Source organism: Puma concolor, chromosome A3, assembly GCF_028749965.1.
Source record: "Puma concolor isolate L17-30 chromosome A3, mPumCon1.1.hap2, whole genome shotgun sequence".
NCBI lineage: Eukaryota > Metazoa > Chordata > Mammalia > Carnivora > Felidae > Puma > Puma concolor.
The window spans coordinates 7487454-7510293 of record NC_141669.1 but is presented as its reverse complement, the minus strand read 5'-3'; the positions used below and the strand labels follow the sequence as shown (position 1 = coordinate 7510293).

Genomic DNA, 22840 nt, shown 5'->3' with positions numbered 1-22840 from the left:
CGCGGGGTCCGCGACCCCATCCCCCGGCCGCACCCCCCCCCCCCCGATTCGCCGCCCCCATTCCCGGATCGCGTCCCCCCTCCCCTCTATTCCGGGCCCGCACCCCCGCCCCGGCCGCGCCCCCTCCCGCGTCCCCGCCCCGGCCGCGCTCCCGCCCCGGGGCCGCGCTCCTGCGGGGAGACGGGCCTGCTCGGCGGGCGGCGGGGGCGCCATGGGCAGCGGCAGCAGCCGGAGCGGCCGGGCCCTGAGGCGGCTGCGCGGCCCCGACAGCCGGCCTGCGGGACCCGGCGGGGCAGCCTCGGAGGGAGGGACGCGGCCTGTGGTCTCGGCGACGGCGGCGGCCGCCCCGGAGGAGGCCCGGGAGGCGGAGGCGGCCGAGCGGGCGGCCGACCCCGGCCCCGACCCGGGCCCCGCGGCGCCCCCCGACGGCGGGGACGAGACCCTGCGCCTGCTGGACCAGCTGCTGGCCGAGTCGGCGGCCTGGGGCCCGGGCGAGCCGGCCCCGCGGGGCCCGACGCGGCCCCGACCCGCAGCCGGCGCCCGGAGCCCGGTGAGTGTCGGCGGGGCCCGCGGAGCCGTTGGGGCCGCGCCCTGTCCCCCCGGCGCCCCAGCCGCGTGCTCGCCCCCACCCGCCTCCGCGCCCGCGGTGCCCTGCCCCCCTCCGCCTCGAGGGTCACCCACCGTCTCCGTGTCTCCGAATGCCTCCGAGGTCTCTACCGATCACGGGGCCTCTCCTTCCCTGACCCCCCTCTCCCCCCCCCCCCCCCCCCGATCGTCTCCCTCTCTGCCTCTTCCGGGTGCTGGTCTCACTGCCTGGAGTTTGGGGTGACCGTGCCGGGAGCAGCCTCGAAGAGCTGGCGGGGGGCGGGGGGTGAGTACACACCCTTTGGCAGATAAGCGTCTCCCGGGCTGTCTTCCGGCCAGAGCTCGCCTTCCTTGGCTTTTAGAGCCGTGTGAGCACCCTCACGGCCCGGCATCCCAGACTCCTTCCAGCCCCGGTGGGAGCCGGCCAGGGCTCCCGTCTCAAGAGGAGGCTGTTAACGTGGTGGGACCGGTAGCCAACGGTGGCTCCCCAACGCCCCGCGCGTCAGACACATCAAGGTCCTTGCCTTGCTAGTCAAGTAATTCCCAAGCTACCGGCTATGTTTACGATGCTGTGGGATCTGTTTTTGGCTTCCCCACCCTGTCTTCCAGCACACTTGTAATAACAGCCCCGTTGTTCTAGAAAAACAATAAAAACGAGCACTCCGGTTTGGCAGCAGTCTCCGCTCCAGCAGAGCAGAATGCACAAGACCTTTGCTATCAGTTCCTGGGCTTGGGGAGGACGCCAAAGGCAGCACCCCCTTCCCTGGAGCCCCCACAAGGCTTTGCTTAATGCTGGGGACCGTGGGGCAGGGGACAGGGGGGGACACGAGGAAGGCATCTTCCCGGGCAGCCACCAAACAGTAGAACCCTGAAAAAGCTCCCGTGAGGGCTGGGGAAGAGCAACGGTTCAAGGCAGACAGTGCCGGACGACTTCCTCCGGGTCCCCTGACCCGTCCCCTGCATCCTCCCAAAGTGAGCGGTAGTAGGTGGGACTTGATTAGTTCACGAGATTCCTTCAGGACTACGTCACCATTCAGTTATATAACCCTGAAGGTGGCTACGCAGTTGAGAAATTGGGGGGAAATTCTGAGACAGCATGGAGGCAATCACTTAGCGCTCTGTCTTCCGGTGCCGTGGAAACTTCCCAAGTGAAAAGGGGAAAGAAACAAAAAGAATGGATTTCCCCTGATTTGCTGAGCATCACGGTGAGTCTCGGGGTGCAGGGCCGCCTCACTCACCCTTGCAGACGTTTCTGTGTGCCCGGCACCGCTCCAGGTGCTAAAGCAGGCACGGATGGCACTCGGTCCTTGCCTGAAAGGGGGGGGGGGGGGAGACCCGACAAAAAGCAGAGACAGACCTGCATAAAGAGTCCACAGGAGGAGCCCCCTGGAGAAGCCAGGGTCGCCCTCCAGAAGGACAGCAGTGGACCCGACTCTGGAAGGATCTGTGGCATGAGCCGGGCAAATGAGCCAAGGAGAGGAAGGCATCTGTGCAGAGAGAACCCCAGTGCATGTGCAAAGGCGAGGGGGTGGGGTCGGCGGTGCACAGTCTGTGGGTGGCGGGGACATGGGTTGAAGAGGCCCCAAAGGGTGCGTGCCATGCTGTCATAGGTCATGCTAGGACTTTCCCATGGGAGGGAGTTCAGACTTTGCCATGAAAGCTCTGGGTGTCTTTGAAGGGGGAGGCAGAGTGATCTTCTGTGTTTTGGGAAGATTACACAAGCAGCTGTGGGAGGGGCTGGGCCAAGCAAGCCTGGAGCCCAAATGGCCAGCTGGGGGCTGCCTCAGTGGTCTGGTGAGCAGGTCCTGGGTGAAGCAGGACAGCCAGGGGGCTGAAGGGGAGATCCAGTCCAGAGGCACCTAAAGGTAAAATCAGCCAGCAGTGGTTGTTCTTATGGATGTGGATTATATGTATCCTCTGTGCCATAAATCTTTCTTGAGTGGATCCTAGAATCACAGATTATTCGATCTGTAAGAAAGCTCCTTGGGGCGCCTGGGTGGCTCAGTCGGTTAAGCGGCCGACTTCGGCTCAGGTCATGATTTCGCGGTCTGTGAGTTCGAGCCCCGCGTCGGGCTCTGTGCTGACAGCTCAGAGCCTGGAGCCTATTTCGGATTCTGTGTCTCCCTCTCTCTCTGCCCCTCCCCTGCTCATGCTCTATCTCTCTGTGTCTCAAAAATAAATAAAAACACTAAAAACATAAATAAATAAAAATAAAAATTTTACCCACTGTTGATGAGAATTTCTTGGAGGCTAATTATGTACACTATCTCTGAACCATTATCCTGAATATTATGTATTACATTTGACTATGTTCAAGAATAGTTAAAGCCAATATTTTAATGTGCACTGGGGTCCCAAACATGCATGAACTCTTTTAATCTTTAACATTATCATCATCCATTTTTACGGATGGGAAAGAGGAAACGGGCACAGAGAGGCCAAGCAACTTAACTAAAGCCACACAGCTACGGCAGAGCAGAGATCAGACTCTTGACAGCTCCTGTACCCTTACTATCAAGGTGTCCCCACCAGCTGTGATACCTGTGATGCGTCTCTGCCTTGGTCCACAGTCAGTTGGCAACTGTCACAGCCTCTCTGTAGCCCCTGACCTGGTGGAGCCCTCTCTGGGCGCTGCCCTTCGGGGGTGGAATCACATAAGCACGGGCCTTGGTGTTTGGGGCAATTACTTCAGTTGATCAAGTTCTCTTTTTTTGTCTTCTTTCTCAATTCTTGGCTGTTTTCCTGATACAGTTAAGGTTATTGGATAGGCATGAAGTATTGTCATATTCTAAAACTGGAATTTTTAAAATGAAGTGTGTGAAGTGTTTCAGTCAATCATATATATCTGTATAGATGACATATATCTCTTTTTCTATAGAGGCATAGAAGGATATATATCTACATAGAGGGGCTACTGCGGTGGTCCTGGTAGCATTGTGTTGACATCATTGAAATGACAATATTCTATTTTGAATTTTTATACTTAATCTCATCACCAGCTTTTCATACTGCTGCATAATATTCTTTTTTTTTAATTTTTTAAAATTTTCTTTAAGTTTCTTTATTTTTGAAGGAGAGAGTGAGACAGGGGAGGGGCAGAGAGAGAGGGGGGCAGAGGATCCAAAGTGGGCTCTGTGTTGACAGCCGACAGCCCTGGGCGGGGCTCGAACTCAGGAACCGTGAGATCATGACCTGAGCAGCTGGACGCTTAACCAACTGAGCCACCCAGGCGCCCTTGCTGCATGATATCCTTAATTATTATTTTATTTTATTTATTTATGTATTTATTTATTTATTTTTTAACGTTTATTTACTTTTGAGACAGAAAGAGACAGAGCATGAACGGGGGAGGGTCAGAGAGAGAGAGGGAGACACAGAATCTGAAACAGGCTCCAGGCTCTGAGCAGTCAGCACAGAGCCCGACGCGGGGCTCGAACTCACGAGCCGTGAGATCATGACCTGAGCCGAAGTCGGACGCTTAACCGACTGAGCCACCCAGGTGCCCCAATTATTATTTTAATAAATGCAAAATATTCACCAAATTCATGTACTTTAATTCACTAAACCATCGTCTATTATGTCCTGGATTAATTTCCAACTTCCTGCCTATGCAGTGTTAGGGGTGCAAGGCAGAATTCCTTTCACCGAGTCCATGGAACTTTAAAATTAACAGTATTTAGTGGGATGTTGCGGCTGAAAACTATTTAGGTTGGGAAAAGTATGTGAGAAAAGCTGATGATTTTGGATTTGTGTTTTATTAAGTTATGTAATCAAATTATAATTAAAAAAAATTTTTAACGTTTATTTTTGAGACAGAGAGAGACAGAGCATGAACGGGGGAGGGTCAGAGAGAGGGAGACACAGAATCCGAAACAGGCTCCAGGCTCTGAGCTGTCAGCACAGAGCCCGATGTGGGGCTCGAACTCATAGACCGCTAGATCATGACCTGAGGTGAAGTCGGACGCTTAACCGACTGAGCCACCCAGGTGCCCCTGGAGGGTTTTGAACTAGGACGACCTGATTCGTTTGAAGGCCCACGCTGGCTGCCACATTGGAGACAGAGTGGGAGCGGTGACAGGGCCCCAGCTGGGAGTCCAGTTAGGAGGCTTTTTTTCCCACAGGGATCCCTGAGACCAGAGGGCCGTAGCGTGGGACGTGAGGACTGGCTGGCTACGGACGTGGACTAAAGATAGAGACGACCAGTTTACCAGTGGATTGGCTGTGGGGTGTGTGAGAAAGAAAGGGGTCCAAGATGACCCCAAAGTTTTTGGTTTGAGCAGCTAGAAGGATGTAGCTGCTGTCAGCTGACGTGGACATATGGAAGGGACAGGTCTGGGGTCCCTCTCCTTGTAAGAGCCTGGCGCTCAGGGGAGAGGTGCGGTTTGGAGCCAAGAGTGTGGGACTTGGCAGAAGAGAGGAGCTCGGAACTTCGACCAGGGCACCGCTTACAACGATGCCGGCTGGCACCTGCCTGCGTCCCGGGCGCTGGTGTTTGAGCGGGTGAACTCGTTCCCTGGGGAAGAGCAGTGGGGGAAGCCTGATGGGCTGTGGTTCGTGGGGAATGGGAGGCGAGCAGCCAGAGTGTAGTCACCGCTTTCAGGAGGCTTCTTTTTACAGAGCAGCAGTCGTGGATAGCCAAGGATGGCTCTGGCAGGATATTGAATTGGCCATAAAATCTCAGTCCCAGAATGGGCTAGATAAGTGCAGTGTTTGAGATTCAGTGCGCTAATAAAATTCAAGGGCACCCTCCAAGAGGAAATTTTGCTTCCCATCCAGTGAACATAAATTCAGCACCTTTGCTATCAGATTATGGTTCAGACTTTGTCCTCCCCTGCCTAATAAATCTGGGTCGCTCAAGGTCTAGGGAGGTTTGCTTTCTGGGAACTTTATTGTTGCTGCAAATGTAGCACTTTTTTTTTTTTTTTTTTTTTTTTTTTTACAAGAAGGTCTAGGCCAATAACGTCTTCTGGTTAGGGTGAATGAATCCAACTTCCACCATTTTTGCAAAGGCTCCATTTTGCTCTAGCAAAGGAAGACCAGGGTCAATCTTGTCTATTACCATCAGCCAGGACTTCAGAGTAATTCTGGTTCACAGCTGCTATGGGATGTGATGGTGAGAACGAGCGATCAAACTAATTTCATGGCTGGAAGGTAGCTCACAGAGAGACTTAAAAAGTGACAGGTAATGGGATGCCTGGGTGGCTCAGTCAGTTGAGCATCTGACTCTTGATTTGGGCTCAGGTCATGATCCCAGGGTCGTGGGATCGAATCCCATGTCGGGCTGAGCTTGAGCCTGCTTAAAATTCTCTCTCTTTCTTTCTCTCTCTCCCCCTCTGCCCCTGTCCCCCCCCCCAAAAAAAAAACCCCAAAAGTGATGGGTAATATGATAGACTTTTGGCAAAAAAGCCACTATTTTGAAGACACTTACCCTCTGTCTGCTTTCAGACCTAACCTATAGCAAAGAACACAATTTTTTTTTTTTTTTTGGCAGCAGCCTTATATAGTTTTTTATTATTTATTTATGGCATTTATTTATTTATTTACCTATTTATTTACTTATTATAATTTATTGTCAAGTTAACTAACATACAGTGTCTACAATGTGCTCTTGGCTTTGGCGGTAGATTCCCGTGATTCATCGCTTACATACAGCACCCAGTGCTCAGCCCAACAGGTGCCCTCCTCAATGCCCATCTCCCATTTTCCCTTCTCCCCCATCCCCTCATCAACCCTCAGTTTGTTTTCTGTATTTAAGAGCCTCTTATAGTTTGCCTCTCTCTCTGACACTATTTTTTCCTCTTCCCTTGCCCCATAGTCTTCTGTTAAGTTTCTCAAGTTCCATATATGAATGAAAATACATATCTTTCTCTAACTGACTTATTTCACTTAGCATAATAGCCTCCAGTTCCAGCCACATTGTTGCAAATGGCAGGATTTCATTCTTTCTCGTTGCCAAGTAGTATTCCATTGCATATACAAACCACATCTTCTTTATCCATTCATCAGTTGGTGGACTAGTTTTTTTTTTTTTTAATGTTTATTTATTTTTGAGAGACAATGCAAGTGGGGAGGCTCAGAGAGAGAGGGGGACAGAAGATCTGAAGTGGGCTCTGTACTGACAGTAGAGAGCCTGATGTGGGGCTCAAACTCACGAACCATGAGATCATGACCTGAGCCAAAGTCAGACACTTAACCAACTGAGCCACCCAGGCGTCCCAGCAAAGAACACAAATTTAAGTGGTAGTAAGTGGTATTTGATCAATGTAGGATTAATTAAAGAGTAAAACATAGTGCTGACCCCAAAAATGTCGTAACTCTGTTGTGGAGGGTTGTGTAAACGCACAAGCGTCTTTCAGCATGGAAGCCGTGCAGCGGGAGCACGGAGGGGGTGTTATATACACACAAGGAGTCAGATAATCCCATCTAAGGGAGGGGTCTTCCCAGTGGACCTGATGCCCGAGTTGGTTCTAAAGGATCCGTTGAGTTTTCCAGCAGTGGGAAAAGGATGGAACATTCCATCCAGAGGGAACAGCGTGTAGAAAAACCCGGAGGGATGTGGGTGCTGTAGGAGAATGGCCTGTGACCCAACGTGGCTGGACAGCAAGGTGAGGCCAGATGCAGCATAAAAGGCAACCGTATCGCTTTGGGTCATGATTTCATGACCTTCTAGGCTGAGGGATGGAACTTCAGCCTGTAGGCAGTGGGAAGCTGGTAGAAGTTTCCTGTTGTTTATTATATTTAAATGTCAGGGCACCTGGGTGGCTCAGTCCGTTAAGTGTCCGACTTCCGCCCGGGTCATGATCTCACGGTTCGTGGGTTCGAGCCCCCGCATCGGGCTCTGTGCTGACAGCTCAGAGCCTGGAGCCTGCCTCCGATTCTGTGTCTTCCTCTCTCTCTGCCCCTCCTCCGTGCCCTCTCTCTCAAAAATAAATAAACATTTTTTTAAAAATGTTGATTTAAAAACCAGAATAGGTCATATACATGCACAGGAGAAAAAAATGTAAAAGGTGCCTTGAAAATAGGGTTTCCCTTCTACCGTCCCCACCTTTTCCTGGGTTCCCTTCCCTGGAGACACCACTGTCTTCTCGAGCCTCCTTGCCAGCCTCCCTTCAGAAAAGTCAGAGGCGGCAGGAGGGAGGGGAGGAGAGGAGACTGCAGGAAGCAGGACAGCTCAGGTAGGAGGGTACTGTGCTAATCGAGGTCAGAGAAGGTGGGAGAAGACAAAGTGACACGTGGCGTGACAAGCAAAGGTAGAGGAGGTTTTAGACAGGCTCCAAGGCTTCTGGCTTGTGTAGTTGAGTGGATAATGATGCTCAGTGTTGTGCAAATTAGGTTTTGTTGTGCAAATTATGTGCGAGTCAGACCGGTTCCCTCGGGCTGTCAGAAATTCACAACCAGTGTAGACAGCCCAGTGGACAGGCCGCTGCCGCCGCCCGCCGAGGCAGTCGGGGGGGGGGGGGGGGGGTGGGGGGTGGGGGGCGGGGGGAGGGAGGAGAGGGAGGGAGCGGAGAAGCATGTGGATTGGAGGAGAAGGGTGCTAAGCCTGGAGAACATCAAACACTGAAAGAAGAATCTGTCCCTCAGGGGATCTACAAAAACAGATCTCAAACCGTGAGAGGGACAGTGCCTGGAGCTGCTGGTAGGACAGATGACCCCAGAGGGCTCCCTCCCTCCAGGTCGCAGGTTGTTGGCTGCTGTGCTGGGCGGCGGGGCGGGGGTGGGGGTGGGGAGGCTAGCTGTGTTAAGGGCTGAGATCACGGTCCCGCCGCGCCTGGCCCGCCGCCAGGCCTCAGCAATTGCTACTGAGCGCTGGGCGTAGAGGTGAAGGAATGCAGTGGGCAGGGTGTCGCGCAGCGTGCATGACCTCCGGGGGGCGCTGGCGAAGACTTTCTGGGACAGGTGATTCAGATTCGGGCGTGGGACAAGCCCTACCTGCGCTCCGGTGAAGGAGGGCCAGCAGTGGCTGGGGCAGAACGGGGGGTTCTTGCGTTTCTCAATGCCAGGGGCCCGTGACCGGCAAGGAAGGTAGCTCCCAGCCCAAGGCCACCAGCTAAGGTGGCCTCTGGACTCTTTTTCCGACGGCCAACGTCGGTAGTCTCTTTAGTTTGAAGATCAGATTGCTAGCACTGAAGGGTCCTGAGAGACCATGAGGCCCACATCTCATTTACATCGGAGGCCTCGGGGGCTCAGCAGGGGGAGTTGCCCAAGGGTCCGGCAGGCCCAGGATCCTCGCCAGGTCATTTCCCTGCCGGTGCAAGGACACACCGGCTGGGTGGGGGAGGACCCTAGGGTGGGCAACAGGCCCAACTGTAGCCCATCTGTGAGTCTAGCCAAGCCCTCGGTGTTTATAATTATGTGATCAACGTACGTGAGTGTGATTTATAAGGTGATAAAAGGCTATATAAATGCAATTTATTGTCATTTTCCTCCAATTCCGCCCCTTTTAGCTTCTCCGGCGCCGCCTGGCCTTCCTTCTCTCCCGCAACCCTTTCCGGAAGGCGTGGCCTCGTGGAGGAGGTGGGGGCTCCGGAAGGCGTGGCCTCGTGGAGGGAGGTGGGGGCTCCGGAAGGCGTGGCCTCGTGGAGGGAGGTAGGGGCTCCGGAAGGCGTGGCCTCGTGGAGGGAGGTGGGGGCTCCGGAAGGCGTGGCCTCGTGGAGGGAGGTGGGGGCTCCGGAAGGCGTGGCCTCGTGGAGGGAGGTGGGGGCTCCGGAAGGCGGGGCCTCGTGGAGGGAGGTGGGGGCTCCGGAAGGCGTGGCCTCGTGGAGGGAGGTGGGGGCTCCGGAAGGCGTGGCCTCGTGGAGGGAGGTGGGGGCTCCGGAAGGCGTGGCCTCGTGGAGGGAGGTGGGGGCTCCGGAAGGCGGGGCCTCGTGGAGGCGGGGGGGTGGGGGGCTCCAGGACTGGTGGTCTCGAACTCAGAACCTGTTTTTGAAAAAGTCTGGTTGTCATTTTAACAATGCAGAACAGGTCTACTGCAGAACCCACCGTGGCCCGCAGCGTTTGCTCCCTGGGAAGCGGCGGACAGGGGCTGTGTGGGGACAGGAGCGCCCGCTGGCGGTGGGAGGGCTGGGTCCGAGGGCAAAACCCTGGAAATGGCTGAGGCCGGGAGGTCGGGTACCAGGAATTCCCTTACACTGTTCTCTCTACTGCCTGTGTTCCAATGTCCGTAATGAAACATAAAATACCCAATCAACCAAACAAACGTGAGCTTCAAAGAAGGATAATTCTTCACCAACGAAGAAGGGGAAAGTCTATCCGTGCTGTGGAATATTACCCAGCAGCAAAAGGGAGCAAACTACTGGGGCGCCTGTCTGGCTCAGTCTGTAGAGCACGACTCTTGATCCCAGGGTCATGAGTTCAAGCCCAGCGTTGGGTGTAGAGTTTACCTAAAAAAAAAAAAAAGTTATTTTTTTTTTTAAGGGAGTGAGTTATTGTTACAACATGGATGGATCTCAGAATCATTATACTGAATGAAAGAAGCCAGAAAATGGGTGCGCGTTCTGTGGTTCCATGCGTCTTGGCTTCCAAAGAAAGTACACGAATCTGCAGTGACAGGAAGCAGATCGATGGTTGCCTGGAGACAGCAGGGCAGCGGAGGGAAGGAGGGACCACAGAGGGCATGACTGCGATGATGGTCGGCATACACTTGTCGAAGCCAACCAAATTGAATTCTTTCAGCATCTGTGGCTTGTTCTATGTCAATTACCGCGTCTTGATATGTGTATGTATATATACATACAAATCTGTTAACCATGAAGACTTAGTGGGGAGGAATCTCTAAACAAAAGAAGCAGAATGTGTACATTTTGGCAAATAAAAGCTGCAGTGGATTTTCTAAAAATCCACCATTGATACCTCACCTTTCTCGAAAACCCTTAGTTGTAAGAGTCTGAGGAGACTGCAAGAGACCGTCTTATTCACTTCCTCCTCCTCTTTTCTGCTTCTCCGTCAGCTCTGGCTTCTTCAAAGCCTCGGTAAGATCTCGAGTGATGACACATCCCCCGCCCGCCCATACGCACTCACGCGCTCCCCTGAGCTCAGCCCAGTTCCCACGGCCGGCCCCAGCCCAGGCGCCACGGCCCCCCACCGGCCCCCGACCGGCCCGGTGTCTGTCTGGCCCAGGGGTGGCAGGCCGCCAGCTGGCAGGCGGCCGGAACTCGTGGCTGCACTAGGTCCGGAGCGGCCGGCAGGGGCCGCTGTGTCTTTGCTTTTCATCCAAGCTCCCGGGCGGCTTCTGCAAGCCGTGTCTCTGGGAGGGCGTCTAACACAGTCCGCCTGTGAGACAGTCAAGTTAAAGGCTTAAACAAACTGGCAAGGAAAGGACCCCGCGTTCGAACCGCAGGCACAGAACGAAGCCTCAGCAAACGTTAAGCAGACGGAACAGGGCTGAGCCATCAGGGAAATTACAAAAGCAAGAGTATGACCTTCCTTCCGAACCCCGCCGTAGGGTGTGCGGTTCACGTGGGGGATGGTGTTCACGTGGCGGATGCGGTTCCGCGTCGTCGCTGCCCTGCGTGGCCGGCAGTGCGTCCCCGTCAGGCTGATCCTGCGAAGGTTTGACCCTCGGTTGCCCTCCCGATGGGAGAAACTACATTTGTAACAACCCTATGACACCGTCTGGGGGGTATAGGGGAAAGCCAAAGCAGGTGACGACAGAAGCTGGTTCCAGAAGCTGACAAGAGGGAACAAGCGTCCAAACAGGATGACACCATAAAAAGTAGCTCCAGGGTCGTTGGGTAAAAGGACTACTTTTCTTCTCTGGCGTCTCTCAGCGTGCACGCGGGCCCAGTGACTGAAAGCTGTAGGGAGGCAGGTTGGTACCGATATGAACGAGAACTTTCCGACGTGCCCAAGAGAATCCAAAGCAGGCATCAACAAGATACGGTGCGTGTGTCCTGCGGGGTATTATTGAGCCTTGAAAAGGAAGGAAATTCCGGCACATGCTACAGCAGGGATGCAACTCAAAGACATGCCAACTGAAATAAGCGAGACAGAAAAGGACAAATATTGTACGGCTCCTCTTAAATGAGGCGGCCACTCCGATTCATAGACAATAGAAGGGTGGTTACCAGGGATGTGCACAGGGACCGGGAGTTGTTTAACGAGCCCGAGTTTCTGTTTTGTAGGATGGAAAGAGCTCTTGAGATTGGTCGCACAACCCTATGAATGTATGTGATACCGAAATGTACTCTTAAAAATGGTTACGATGGTAAATTTTAGGCTATGTGTATTTTACGCCAATAAGGCATTTTTTTTTTTTTCAACCAAAAAGAGCATTTGGATAGTCTGCACTGCTCTGAGAGGGGATGGGTGGCTTCGGGAGGCAGCGGAGGTAAGTGTGTGTGTGAGTTGTGTATGTGTGTATCACTTCCTGTCCTCTGTCTTTGCTCCACCCCCCACTCTCTGTCCCTCTTCCTATTGTGAATTCCCTGCTGACGTGGGAGTCGTCTCCTCTTCATCTTTATACCCCCCAGAGGCAACAATGAGTGTTCAAAGAAACGTGCCATGATATTGGCTCCCCCATAGCACGATCACCAGTCACCAGCGGCCGCAGCGGTACCCCTTGGGGTACCCCTGAGACGGGGCTGTGCACCTCTGCCATGCGGCCGGCCCCCACTTGCAGACAGCGTTGGGCGGGCAAGAACAATGCGGACAATGCATTGAAGCTGGCTGGCCGTCCACTGCCCACCCCCACAGGGCCTGGGTTGGCAGGACATACCCAGTGCGTGCTTCCTTCCATTTCCCACCACGGACGTTTCCCAAGGAACATGTCAGAACGTATTTCTCCGGGAACAACATGTCGTACCGGACCCTCTCCTTACGCGTTGAAGACCAAGATGTTCCCTGGGCCAACCTCTTCATGTGCTCCAATTACCTTCCAGGGGAGCTTTGTCAGACGTCACTCTAGATCGGACGTTGGTTCGGATACTTATTGGTCGTCGATAGGATGGGTGTTACACTAAGGATGAGCTGGATGGATAATGGGTAAGTCCCCATTATGCAGACGGGTAGACTGAGGCCCAGAGAGCCTCACAATCCACCCGGAGGCATATCATAATTAAATGGCAGAACTGAGATTTGAACCCTTTTCCGTATTAATGCTATTTTTACTCAACTATGCCGACTGCTGTACAGATTTTAAACTCAACATTATAACAACCCAGCAACTTGACATACAACTTAATTTGGGAAATATTTCGTGTTTATTGTGTGCTCAGCTTGGAGAGCTGTAAACTTGGGAGAACTGATACTCTTGCTGGGGAGGACTAAGTAACGTTAACAGGTTAATAACTAGACGACAGTATAGAATACAGCATCGGTCCGATGATAGAAACAATAACAGCTGATAGTTACTGAGAACTTACTAAGTGCCAGGCACTTTGGAATCACCCTAAAATATCTCACAGAAAACTTGCGTTTCACATGGGAAGCCAGGGGTGCCCAGGTGGCTCAGTCAATTAAGCGTCTGACTCTTGGTTTCGGCTCAGGTCACGATCTCACAGTTTGCGAGTTCAAGCCCCACGTTGGGCTCCGTGCTGACAGTATGGAGCCTGCTTGGGATTCTCTATCTCCCTCTCTCTCTCTGCCTCTTCCCCACTAGCTCTCTATCTATCTCTCTCAAAATAAATAAACATTAAAAGAAAGAAAAAGAAAGAAAGAAGAAAGAAAGAAAGAGGAAGGAAGGAAGGAAGGAAGGAAGGAAGGAAGGAAGGAAGGGAAAGAAAGAAAGGAAGGAGGGAAGAAAGAAAGAAAAGCAAAGGTCAGGAAAACCACCCACAACCTCATAGCTGGTAGGGCAGGGTTTGGTCTATCACTCTTTCAAAATTCATGCCCTTGACTACCACATGCCCACACTATTCAACTGCACACCCCCACAGTCTCTGTGCTCTTACACATATTGCCAGCTGTTTAATGTGTCTAAGACTTACTTCTCCAGTGACGTCGCCAGCACCTCAAGAACGTGGAGCGCATGTCTCCATGGCAGCTGGTAGAGCGCTGAGGGCGCTGGGTGAATGGCTGCTGAATGATTGATCTGTGTGATTACATCTCCGACTCAGAGGAGGGAGGGGGGCTTTGAAAGAGAATGTGGAGAGAATATAAACAGCATCCTATGGAGGCAAAGTCCTCTCTTTTCACAGTGTAGGATCATGGAATGAGGAACACAATTGCTGTACTATTACAATGAAAACACAAAACCTTTAAACCTTCCCAATGTCTGCAGAATAAGTAAGGTCCCTATACCAGGCCTGAATGCATAGGTTTAATCTCAAGTGGTCCCAGACTGGAAACGCCCCTGAGGTGCCTGGCAAAAGTCATCTTACTCTTAGGCCTCAGAGGATACTCACAAAGAAGTTTCCAGGGACAATGAGCAGCAAACCATAAAAAAAATAACCGACTGTGGGGCACCTGGGTGGCTCAGTCAGTTGAGTGTCCAGCTTCTACCCAGGTCATGATCTCACTGTTGGTGAGTTTGAGCCCCACGTCAGGCTCTCCACTGTTGGCACAGAGCCTGCTTTGGATACTCTGTCCCTCTCTCTCTCTCTCTCTCTGCCCCTCCTTGCTTGTGCTCTCTCCCTCTCTCTCTCAAAAATAAATAAAACGTTAAAAAAAAACCCAACTATGCAAGGGACCCAGTGGAAACTAGAAGAAATAATAGTCAGAAGGGCACCTGGCTGGTTCAGTTGGTGGAGAGAGTAATTCTTGATCTCAGTGTTGTGAGTTTGAGCCCCACATTGGGTGTAGAGATTACTTAAAAATAAAATTAAAAAAATGTTTGCATTTCATTTATTTGGGAGAGAAAGAGAGAGAGCTTGTGTGAGCATGGGAGAGGGGCAGAGGGAAAGAAAGAAAATATTAAGCAGGCTCCACGCTTAGCACGGAGCCCAGTGTGGGGCTCAATCTCACGACCCTGGACTGATGACTGGAACCAAATCAAGAGTCGAACGGATGCTCAACCAACTGAGCCACTCGGGTGCTCCCAAAATAAAATCTTGAAAAAATAGATCAGTGAAGACCTCAGTTATTTGGATTACCAGGCACAGGTTATAATCAATTTATGTTTATTCTGTTTAAAGAAAATACCTGCAAAGGACAAGGGCCTAGAGAAAGTGACCTAGTATATTTGAAAAAGAACCAAACAGAACTTGTAGAAATGGAAGCTAGAATAAACAAAGTTAAAGGTCCTGAGAGGTACAGGTTAGCGGGAGATTAGACAGGCACAAAGAGAAGATTGGCGAGCTGGAAGACAGAACTGGAGAAATGACCCCGAGCATAGCAGCCAGATGAGGGTCGGATCAAGAATGCTCGAGAAAAAAACTACAGCAGATGTTATGCTGTGGAACAATAGAAACTTTCCCTTTCAATAAGGGAGCAAGACAAAGATGGCTGTTATCATCACCTCTTTCCATGTGGTGCCAGAAGTACAGAAAGGTTAGGGGGAAATCAAATGGCCATTATTCCCAGAGAATGTGAATGGGAACAAAAACAATACAAAGAGAATCTATAAGTAGATTATTAAAATTAACAAGTGAATTGGTAAGTTCACTGACCACCCCCCTCACCAATATATACATTTCTGTTATATTTTTGCAACAACAAGAGATATAAAATAAAATTTTATTTTAAAAAGATGACGTAGGGGCTCCTGGGTGGCTCAGTTGGTTAAGCATTCGACTTCGGCTCAGGTCATGATCCCACAGTTTGGTTCATGAGTTCGAGTCCCATGTCGGGCTCTGTGCCGACAGCTCAGAGCTGGGACCCTGCTTCAGATTTTGTGTCTCTCTCTCTCAAAAATAAATAAACATTAAAAAAAAAAAAAGATGATGTTGATGGAGCGACTGGATGGTTCAGTTGGGTAAGCATCAGAATCTTGGTTTCAGCTCAGGTCATGATCTCACGGTCGTGAGATCAAGCCCTACATCAGGCTCTATGCTGATCATAGAGCCTGCTTAAGATTCTCTCCCTCTGCCCCTCCCCTCTTGTGTGCAGTCGTGTTCTTTCCCTCAGAAAACAATTAATTTAAAAAAATAAAAATAAAAATAAAAAGATGTTGTTGATAATAGCATTGCAAACACCAACCATCTAGGAACTGGTCCAATGGTCCCCACAGGGAAAATGAAAAAATTCCTTCAAAGACTAAACTAAGGGTGTTGGGTGGCTCAGTCAGTCAAGCTCTTGGTTTTGCCTCAGATCATGATCTCACAGTTTGTGGGATCGAGCCCCAAGTGTGGAACCTGCTTGGGATTCTCTCTCCCCCTCTCTCTCTGTCCCTCCACCGTTCTCTCTTGCTCTCTCTCTTTCTCAAAAAGAAAAAAATAATAAATCCACTTAAAAAAATCGTTGCGGGGCACCTGGGTGGCGCAGTCGGTTAAGCGTCCGACTTCAGCCAGGTCACGATCTCACGGTCCGTGAGTTCGAGCCCCGCGTCGGGCTCTGGGCTGATGGCTCAGAGCCTGGAGCCTGTTTCTGATTCTGTGTCTCCCTCTCTCTCTGCCCCTCCCCCGTTCATGCTCTGTCTCTCTCTGTCCCAAAAATAAATAAACGTCGAAAAAAAATTAAAAAAAAAAAATCGTTGCTAAAAAAAAAAAAAAAAAGACTCAATTAAAGAAGCCCTGAATGAATGGAGAAGATATCAGTTCCCTCCAAATGATCCATAGTTTAATATAAACCCAACAAAATCCCCAAGATTTTTTCTTCCCATAAAGTGTGACAAGTTGGTCTCCATACGTATATAGGGAAATGCAAAGAACCAAGGGTGGTCAAGACTCTTTTTAAAAAAAAAGGGGGGCGGGGGAAGACTTGCATGAGCAGGTGTTCAGGCTCGTTCTAAAGTTGTGTGCGACCTATGGGGCGAGGCACTGACTCCCGGAAAAGCCCACACACAGCTGTGCACCGTGTCCGTGCACCCTTGTCTGGGGACAGAGACAGCTTGGCCGAGCAGAGAGGACGGCGGACGGTGACCCCTGGAGACGAGAGATGGGGGGTAGCAGGGGTACCTGGCTGGGAGGCAGGGAGTTGCCTTGTGTGAGCTTTGCAAAGTCGCCCCCTCCCCCAGCCTCAGCCCTCCCACCTGTGAAATAAGCGGACGAACTAGAAAGCGGGAGGGCAACTTTTCGGCGCTGGCTTGCCTAGTCCCGGGTTGAACGGGGTGGTGGCCGTCATCGGCCCGGCAGAAGGCCGTTAGGCGGGGCGCATTTTGATGCTCCTTCCTTTTGTCCTTTTCCAGGTGTCCTCAAAGCAGAGCGCTGACGACCACCCAGGGAGCAGCAGTGTCTACGGGTAAGTGATAGGTTGGGGCCAGCACGTTGCCTCTGCCATTTACTTTGAGGGAGGGGGAGAGAGAGTCCCAAGCAGGCTCCACACCATCATCGCAGAGCCCCATGCGGGTCTCGATCCCGTGAACTGAGAGATCATGACCTGACACTTAAGAGTCAGACACTTAGGGGCGCCTGGGTGGCGCAGTCGGTTAAGCGTCCGACTTCAGCCAGGTCACGATCTCGCGGTCCGTGAGTTCGAGCCCCGCGTCGGGCTCTGGGCTGATGGCTCGGAGCCTGGAGCCTGTTTCCGATTCTGTGTCTCCCTCTCTCTCTGCCCCTCCCCCGTTCATGCTCTGTCTCTCTCTCTGTCCCAAAAATAAATAAACGTTTAAAAAAAAAAAAAAAAAAAAAAAGAGTCAGACACTTAACCGACTGAGCCCCCCCCCCCCGACCCGATGTCCCCGAAGCCACAGGTTCTTGTGTTGGCTCCAGCTGCCCGCAGAGCCCTTGTGGCTCACAGGTCGCCGTCCAGATGCGGCCCTGTCCTTACAGGGAGGGCCCCAGCCACAGGAGCTCAGAAGCCCTACACCTCCCAGCCACGTTGATCTTCCTCCTGAGAAAGGCCAGCCTGACCCAGGTCATCCAGGGCGTTCGTTCACTCCGAAACTGTGTGCAGGGGCGCATTTGTGGAGGAGACGTGGGCCTCAGCCTTCAGGAGTTTATACCCTGAAGGGATGACAGATGGGTCTCCTGTGATGGCATTACAATTTTCTCGGGAAAGTGCTTTTAAAACCCCTGTAGGGTTAGCTGAGGACCCCAGGCCCGGAGACGAGGCCTTCTCTGTCTGTTCCAGGCCATCCCGCCTGGCTCTGGGCCGAGTGACCAGCAGCCCAGCAGGAGGCAATGACTTTGGGCCCCTGTTCTGTTCCCCCCCGGACCCTGCCCTCCTGGCTTCCTCACCTCCAGTCTGATGACCGTGATCCGCCCTGTCACTGGCATGTGGGTGACTGTGGTATCCAGGACCATGGGTGGGGACAGGTGTCAAACTTTGGGCTTAACAGCTATTTTTCTTACTGATTCCAAATGGTTTCAGGGCAAGAACCCTGCTGGTTTCCCTTATTTAACACACATTAAAAAAAAAAAATTTTTTTTTCACGTTTATTTATTTTTGAGAGACAGAGACTGAGCAGGGGAGGAGGAGAGAGAGAGGGAGACACGGGATCCGAAGCAGGCTCCAGGCTCCGAGCTGTCAGCACGGAGCCCGACGTGGGGCTCAGACTCACAGACCGTGAGATCATGACCTGAGCTGAAGTCAGCTGCTTAACGGACTGAGCCACCCAGGGGCCCCTTATCTGACACACGTTTGCAGGGGTCCTTCCCGGAGGAGCTTGGTCTCTTCAGAAGTGCAGGCAGTGGTCAGAGAGGGGACAGGAGCAGCCTGAGGGCTCACGGAGGAGTTGGGGACGATGACAATGGTTTGAAGGCACGTGGGAGTTCACCGAGGGGAGGGGGCGGTCAGAGTAGCCTCTCTAGCCGAGGACGCCGTGTGCAGGCAGGTGGTATCTGGGCACAGGGCGGTGAGGGCACGGAGGGCGGGAAGGTCTGGGTTGTAGAGAGGGCACTAAGTGCCTGCTGGGACCCCAACTTGGCGTAGAGGGTGAAGCGGTGAGAGCACATACCCCCACCCCCACCCCTGCACCAGCAGTCAAGGCCCAGAGCCTTATCAGCATCACGGAGAGCCCCGGGCCTCCTTCAAACCCTTCTCACGGCTCTGCCTGCCTGGAGGAAGTGGGCTTCGCCCTTGGCAGCCGGGTGTGGTCTCGTGAGCTGGGGCGGGACAGCATGTCCCACTGTAACACCTGCCCCGGGGGGCGCCCGAGCATGTGGCTCTTTCCTGGGGACCTGGGGACATGGGGACAGGCCTGCCTATGGGTCCCCAGGAACAAACCGCCCGCAGCTCAGTCCTGGATGAATATTTCCACTGATTTTAAAGAGAATTAGCGTGACTTTCTCCAGTTTCCACCAACCCAAGGAATTTAGAAGGGTTAAATTCTGCCACAAATGAATTTCTTCTTTTCGAGAGAAGAGGCCACACTCCAGGACGCCCCTCAGGTGTCCCCACCTTCCCCAGGAGTCTACTTACTTGCTGGCCCTGTCAGGCTCTGTCGGCCTGCCCCGGTGCCTTGGGAAGGAGGACAGGGTCACAGAGGCAAGCTCTGTGGGGGCGCTGACCCTCCCCAAGGTCAGGACAGGTGGCAGCCTGCCTCTGGTCCCCAAACTTGGGCTCCGCGGCCTTTCAGGAGAACCCCCTCGGGGAGTGAGCAGCAGGTCTCCTGCCCCACACCTGCTGTGGCTCCTCCGTGGCCCTTCTCCCCACTCCCCCCCCCCCCCCCATGCAGCTCTCTGGGGCGGCGGCGGCGGCGGCGGCGGCCACACTTCCTTCCCTGCCTCCTCCCCCACCCCCAGCTCTGCTGTCAGAACCTGTCAGAGCGGCATTTCTGGGAGAAATATCCTAACATCTGCAGTTTGCTATGAAATACCTGCAGAAATCAGATGAAGTGGATGTTGTGATAAATACAGCAAAAAAAAAAAAAAATAATGTATTTACTTAATCGTTGGATCTACAATTTCAACCTTTCTCTATGCTTGGAAGTCTTTGTAATAAAATGTTGATGAGCAAAATCCTTCAAAGCCCGGTTAAAATATATCCCCCCCCCCAAACTCTCTCCCTCCCCTCTGTCCTCATCAAGCTGGCGTCTCTCCCTCCTTGATTGCCACCCAGCCTCCACACTTGTGACCTGTAACGTAGCAGCTACACAGGACAGGCGGGCTTATACCCTCGCCCAGCCTCAGGAAGGCAGGATGGGTCTCTGACTCATCCCTGGTCCCTCACAGCACTGGGCACATAGTAGGCATCTCACAGATGCTTCTTGGAAAGGCCTGTTTGATGTAAACCTGGGCCACGGGGGCCTTGACCAAACGTGAAAACCTTTGACCCCCGAGACCTGATCATCCTTGATGACATCTGCGTCCTTCTGAGGGACGAGGGCGGAGACATGTAGAAGCATCAGGGCTGGGCCGGTCAGGCTGGCTTTGCGGACACGGCTGGCCTCCCCTGAGGTCTCTGGGGATTGGGCCACAGAAACTGAGGCCCCAGGAGGGGAAGCCTGGCGATCGCGGTGGCTCCGGTCTGCACCTGCCGCTGAAGATCCCCCAGCCCGGCCACCTGTGTTCATAGGTGGGGAAACGGACCTGGAAGGGGGGAGCCGGCCCAGCCCTCCGACCGGCAGGGCAGTGCGGGCTCCCTCTCCAGCACAGCAGCGAGCCTCCGGCAGGCAGGTGGGAGGTCCCTGCGACACGACCGGGGAGCGGCCGGAAGGAAAGGGAAGTTTGGGGTACAGCGAACACCACCCAAAAGTCCCTACAAAGTCCAGAAAGTCAGGGGGTGAACCATCAGGTGTAGGCTGGAGGGAAGCACTTTCTGAAGGCTGGGTAGCAGGAACAGGGGTCTGACTGTAGTCGCTTCTCCCGCGTCCAGTCCTGTCCGAATGCCGCACCTCCTGTGTGACCCCCGAGGGCGCAGGCCCAGCGCGTCAGTCAGGCAAACGGATGTCTGCAGTCAGTCACATTTGCGAGGGGCTGTGCAGCGTGTAAGATTTCAGTGTCACACGCTGTCTGCACACGATATTATTTATGCCCTAGAATGAATTTATGGACCCAGCTCCGTTTTATTTTGTTGTATGGTATCATATTGTATTTTTTATTTATTTTTTGAGAGAGAGAGAGAGACAGAGAGCCAGCTGGGGAGGGGCAGAGAGAGAGGGAGACACAGAATCCGAAGCAGGCTCCAGGCTCCGAGCTGTCGGCACAGAGCCCCCACGTGGGGCTCGAACTCATGGACTGTGACATGATGACCCGAGCCGAAGTCTGACGCTGAACCAACGGAGCCACCCAGGCGCCCCTGAACACAGCTCCGTTTTAGAGGGAAAACATTTGATGCTCAGAGCTGCAAATGCCTCGGCCAGGGTCGCAGAGCTAGTAAGTGACAGAGCTGGGATTTGACCCCTGGCCCTTCTACCCTGAGGGCCCTGACCCTTAAACTTCCCAGCCGCTGGCTTCCTCACCTGGGTAAGTAGGGGGAAGTGAGGTCTTAGCGGATAATGTCATGGGCAACGAAGCCAGAGAAGTAGGCAGAGGCCTGCTCATGGAAAAGATTACGAAGGTATCCCACAAAGGTTTTCAGTTTGGGTCTTAGGACGGATCAGGAGTCCACGAAGGGGCCATTGTAGAGATGACGAGTTTGAAGGTGACATCTTACCTCCTGACACCCTGTCCGTGTCTCCGGCCCGCAGAGCCCCAGACGGCAGCCACGGCAGGCCAGACGGGCAGTCGGACATCCCCGCCGTCTCGTATGACTACTCAGAGGAGGCGCTGATGGCCAGCATCGAGCAGGAATACTGTCGCTGAGGCCGCTGAGGCCGCTGAGGCCGCTGCCGCCGCCTGGCAGGCCCCCCTGCTCCCGCCCCCGCCCCCGCCCGCCTCCGCCACCGGTCCCACCTGACCGGACTGGGGTGGCGCCTCACCTCCCCCTGTCCAGGCTCTGGCTGGAGCTGAGCCCCCTCCAACACGCAGTTACTCCCGGCTCTTTCAAAAGACCCGGCTTCCAGCAAGCTGGCTCCAGGGGTCCGTCGTGCCGACAATGGCCTGAAGAGAGACCCCGGGGCTGCCCCACAGGTGCGTGGGCAGGGGATCTCCCAGAGGCTCCTCTCAGTCCCCGGGGAGGGCTTGTCTACAAGGTCCTTCCCCTCTCCGATGGCCCTCTCTCTGTCTGGGCTGGGCACAGCTCACCGGCTCACCGGCTCCAGCTGCCCTCTGTGGGTCCCGGGGCAGGGCCTAGACTCTGCATTTCTAACCAGCTCCCAGGTGAGACCCAGGCCCCCGGGGCCCCAGCCTCCCTTGGGGTAGGAGGGATTGAGTCTAAGCTTCAGACCTCATGTGATGCTTCCTTCCTGGTGCTGGGCCTGGGTGACAGAGGGGAGCACAGGGCCGGGAGCTGGAGCCCCGAGTTCTGATCCTCCCTCTCGCAGTCCCTTGCAGCCACTTTCCCCTGTGGGCCTCAGTTTCCCTCTCCAGAAAGTGGGTCCTGGAAGCTCTTCCGGGCATTCTGGCCCTGACAGTCTGGAATTAGACAATTCCGGGCTTCCTTGATCCCTGCTGTTCCGCCACCCGCTGGGGCACAGGGCTGCCCCCCGCCTGCTGAGGGTGGGCGCCCCTGTGCACCTGTAGGAGGTCTTGAGGGACACCCGCTCTCGGCAGACCACGGCCTGACGGGACTGTTTTACTCTCTTCCCACCGGGTAGAAGGTAGAAGGGCGTCAGAACAAAGGAGCACGTGGGGGCGACGTCAGCTGTGGCCGAAACCAGGATGGGTCTCAGCTTGTTGCATTTACCACCTCCCCGGCGTCGCCCGCAAGGTGCGAGAGCATCTCGGGAGCTGACGAAGGGCCCGTTGGCACCGTCCCCAGACCCACGGGCCTGCTGCCGTCATCGGCAGGCGGATGTTGCCATGAACTTTTATTACTCGACAAGAGAGCCTTTGATGGGCTGTTCCATGGCTGGGAGGTTCTTCCCGCTGAGCCAGAGGACGGGCCCGACGGAGCCTTCCCACAGCCGCCCCTGAGGGATGGACCAGGACCTTGACAGTGACAGCTATGCCCCATCCAAGCCCCAATCCTCTCTTTTGATCAGAGATGACAGCCATTACTGTTTTAATAATATGAAACATTCCTTTTAAGAGAAGTTAAAATGTTATTCAAGGACAAGGCCTTGAATTCAATGATGTAAAGTGTTCACAAGTTTAAGTCGTTATTTTGTTAAAGCAGAAAACGTTCAGCCGGTTTCCGAGAGAAAGATGATACCCATGCCTCGTCCAGGGGAAACCTCACACAACCCTTAAGGACACGAAAGTGTTAAGAAAATAAAATTCCTCATGTCGTGGCTGCA

General features: G+C 53.6%; 1 protein-coding gene across 2 annotated transcripts; it reads left to right on the top strand.

Moving 5' to 3' along the window:
* The first annotated feature begins 111 nt into the window (after positions 1 to 111).
* On the top strand, positions 112 to 22840 carry CYS1 (cystin 1). Of its 2 annotated transcripts, none has more exons than XM_086700005.1 (3): positions 112 to 550; positions 16808 to 16860; positions 17692 to 19189. In XM_086700005.1, exons 1-3 carry the CDS (start codon positions 212 to 214, stop codon positions 17807 to 17809), a joined length of 510 nt encoding a protein of 169 aa, XP_086556131.1. In that variant the 5' UTR covers positions 112 to 211; the 3' UTR covers positions 17810 to 19189. The 2 variants fall into 2 exon arrangements, with proteins under 2 accessions (XP_086556131.1, XP_086556130.1); XM_086700004.1 differs by lacking the exon at positions 17692 to 19189 and adding an exon at positions 21191 to 22840 and having other exon boundaries at positions 134 to 550.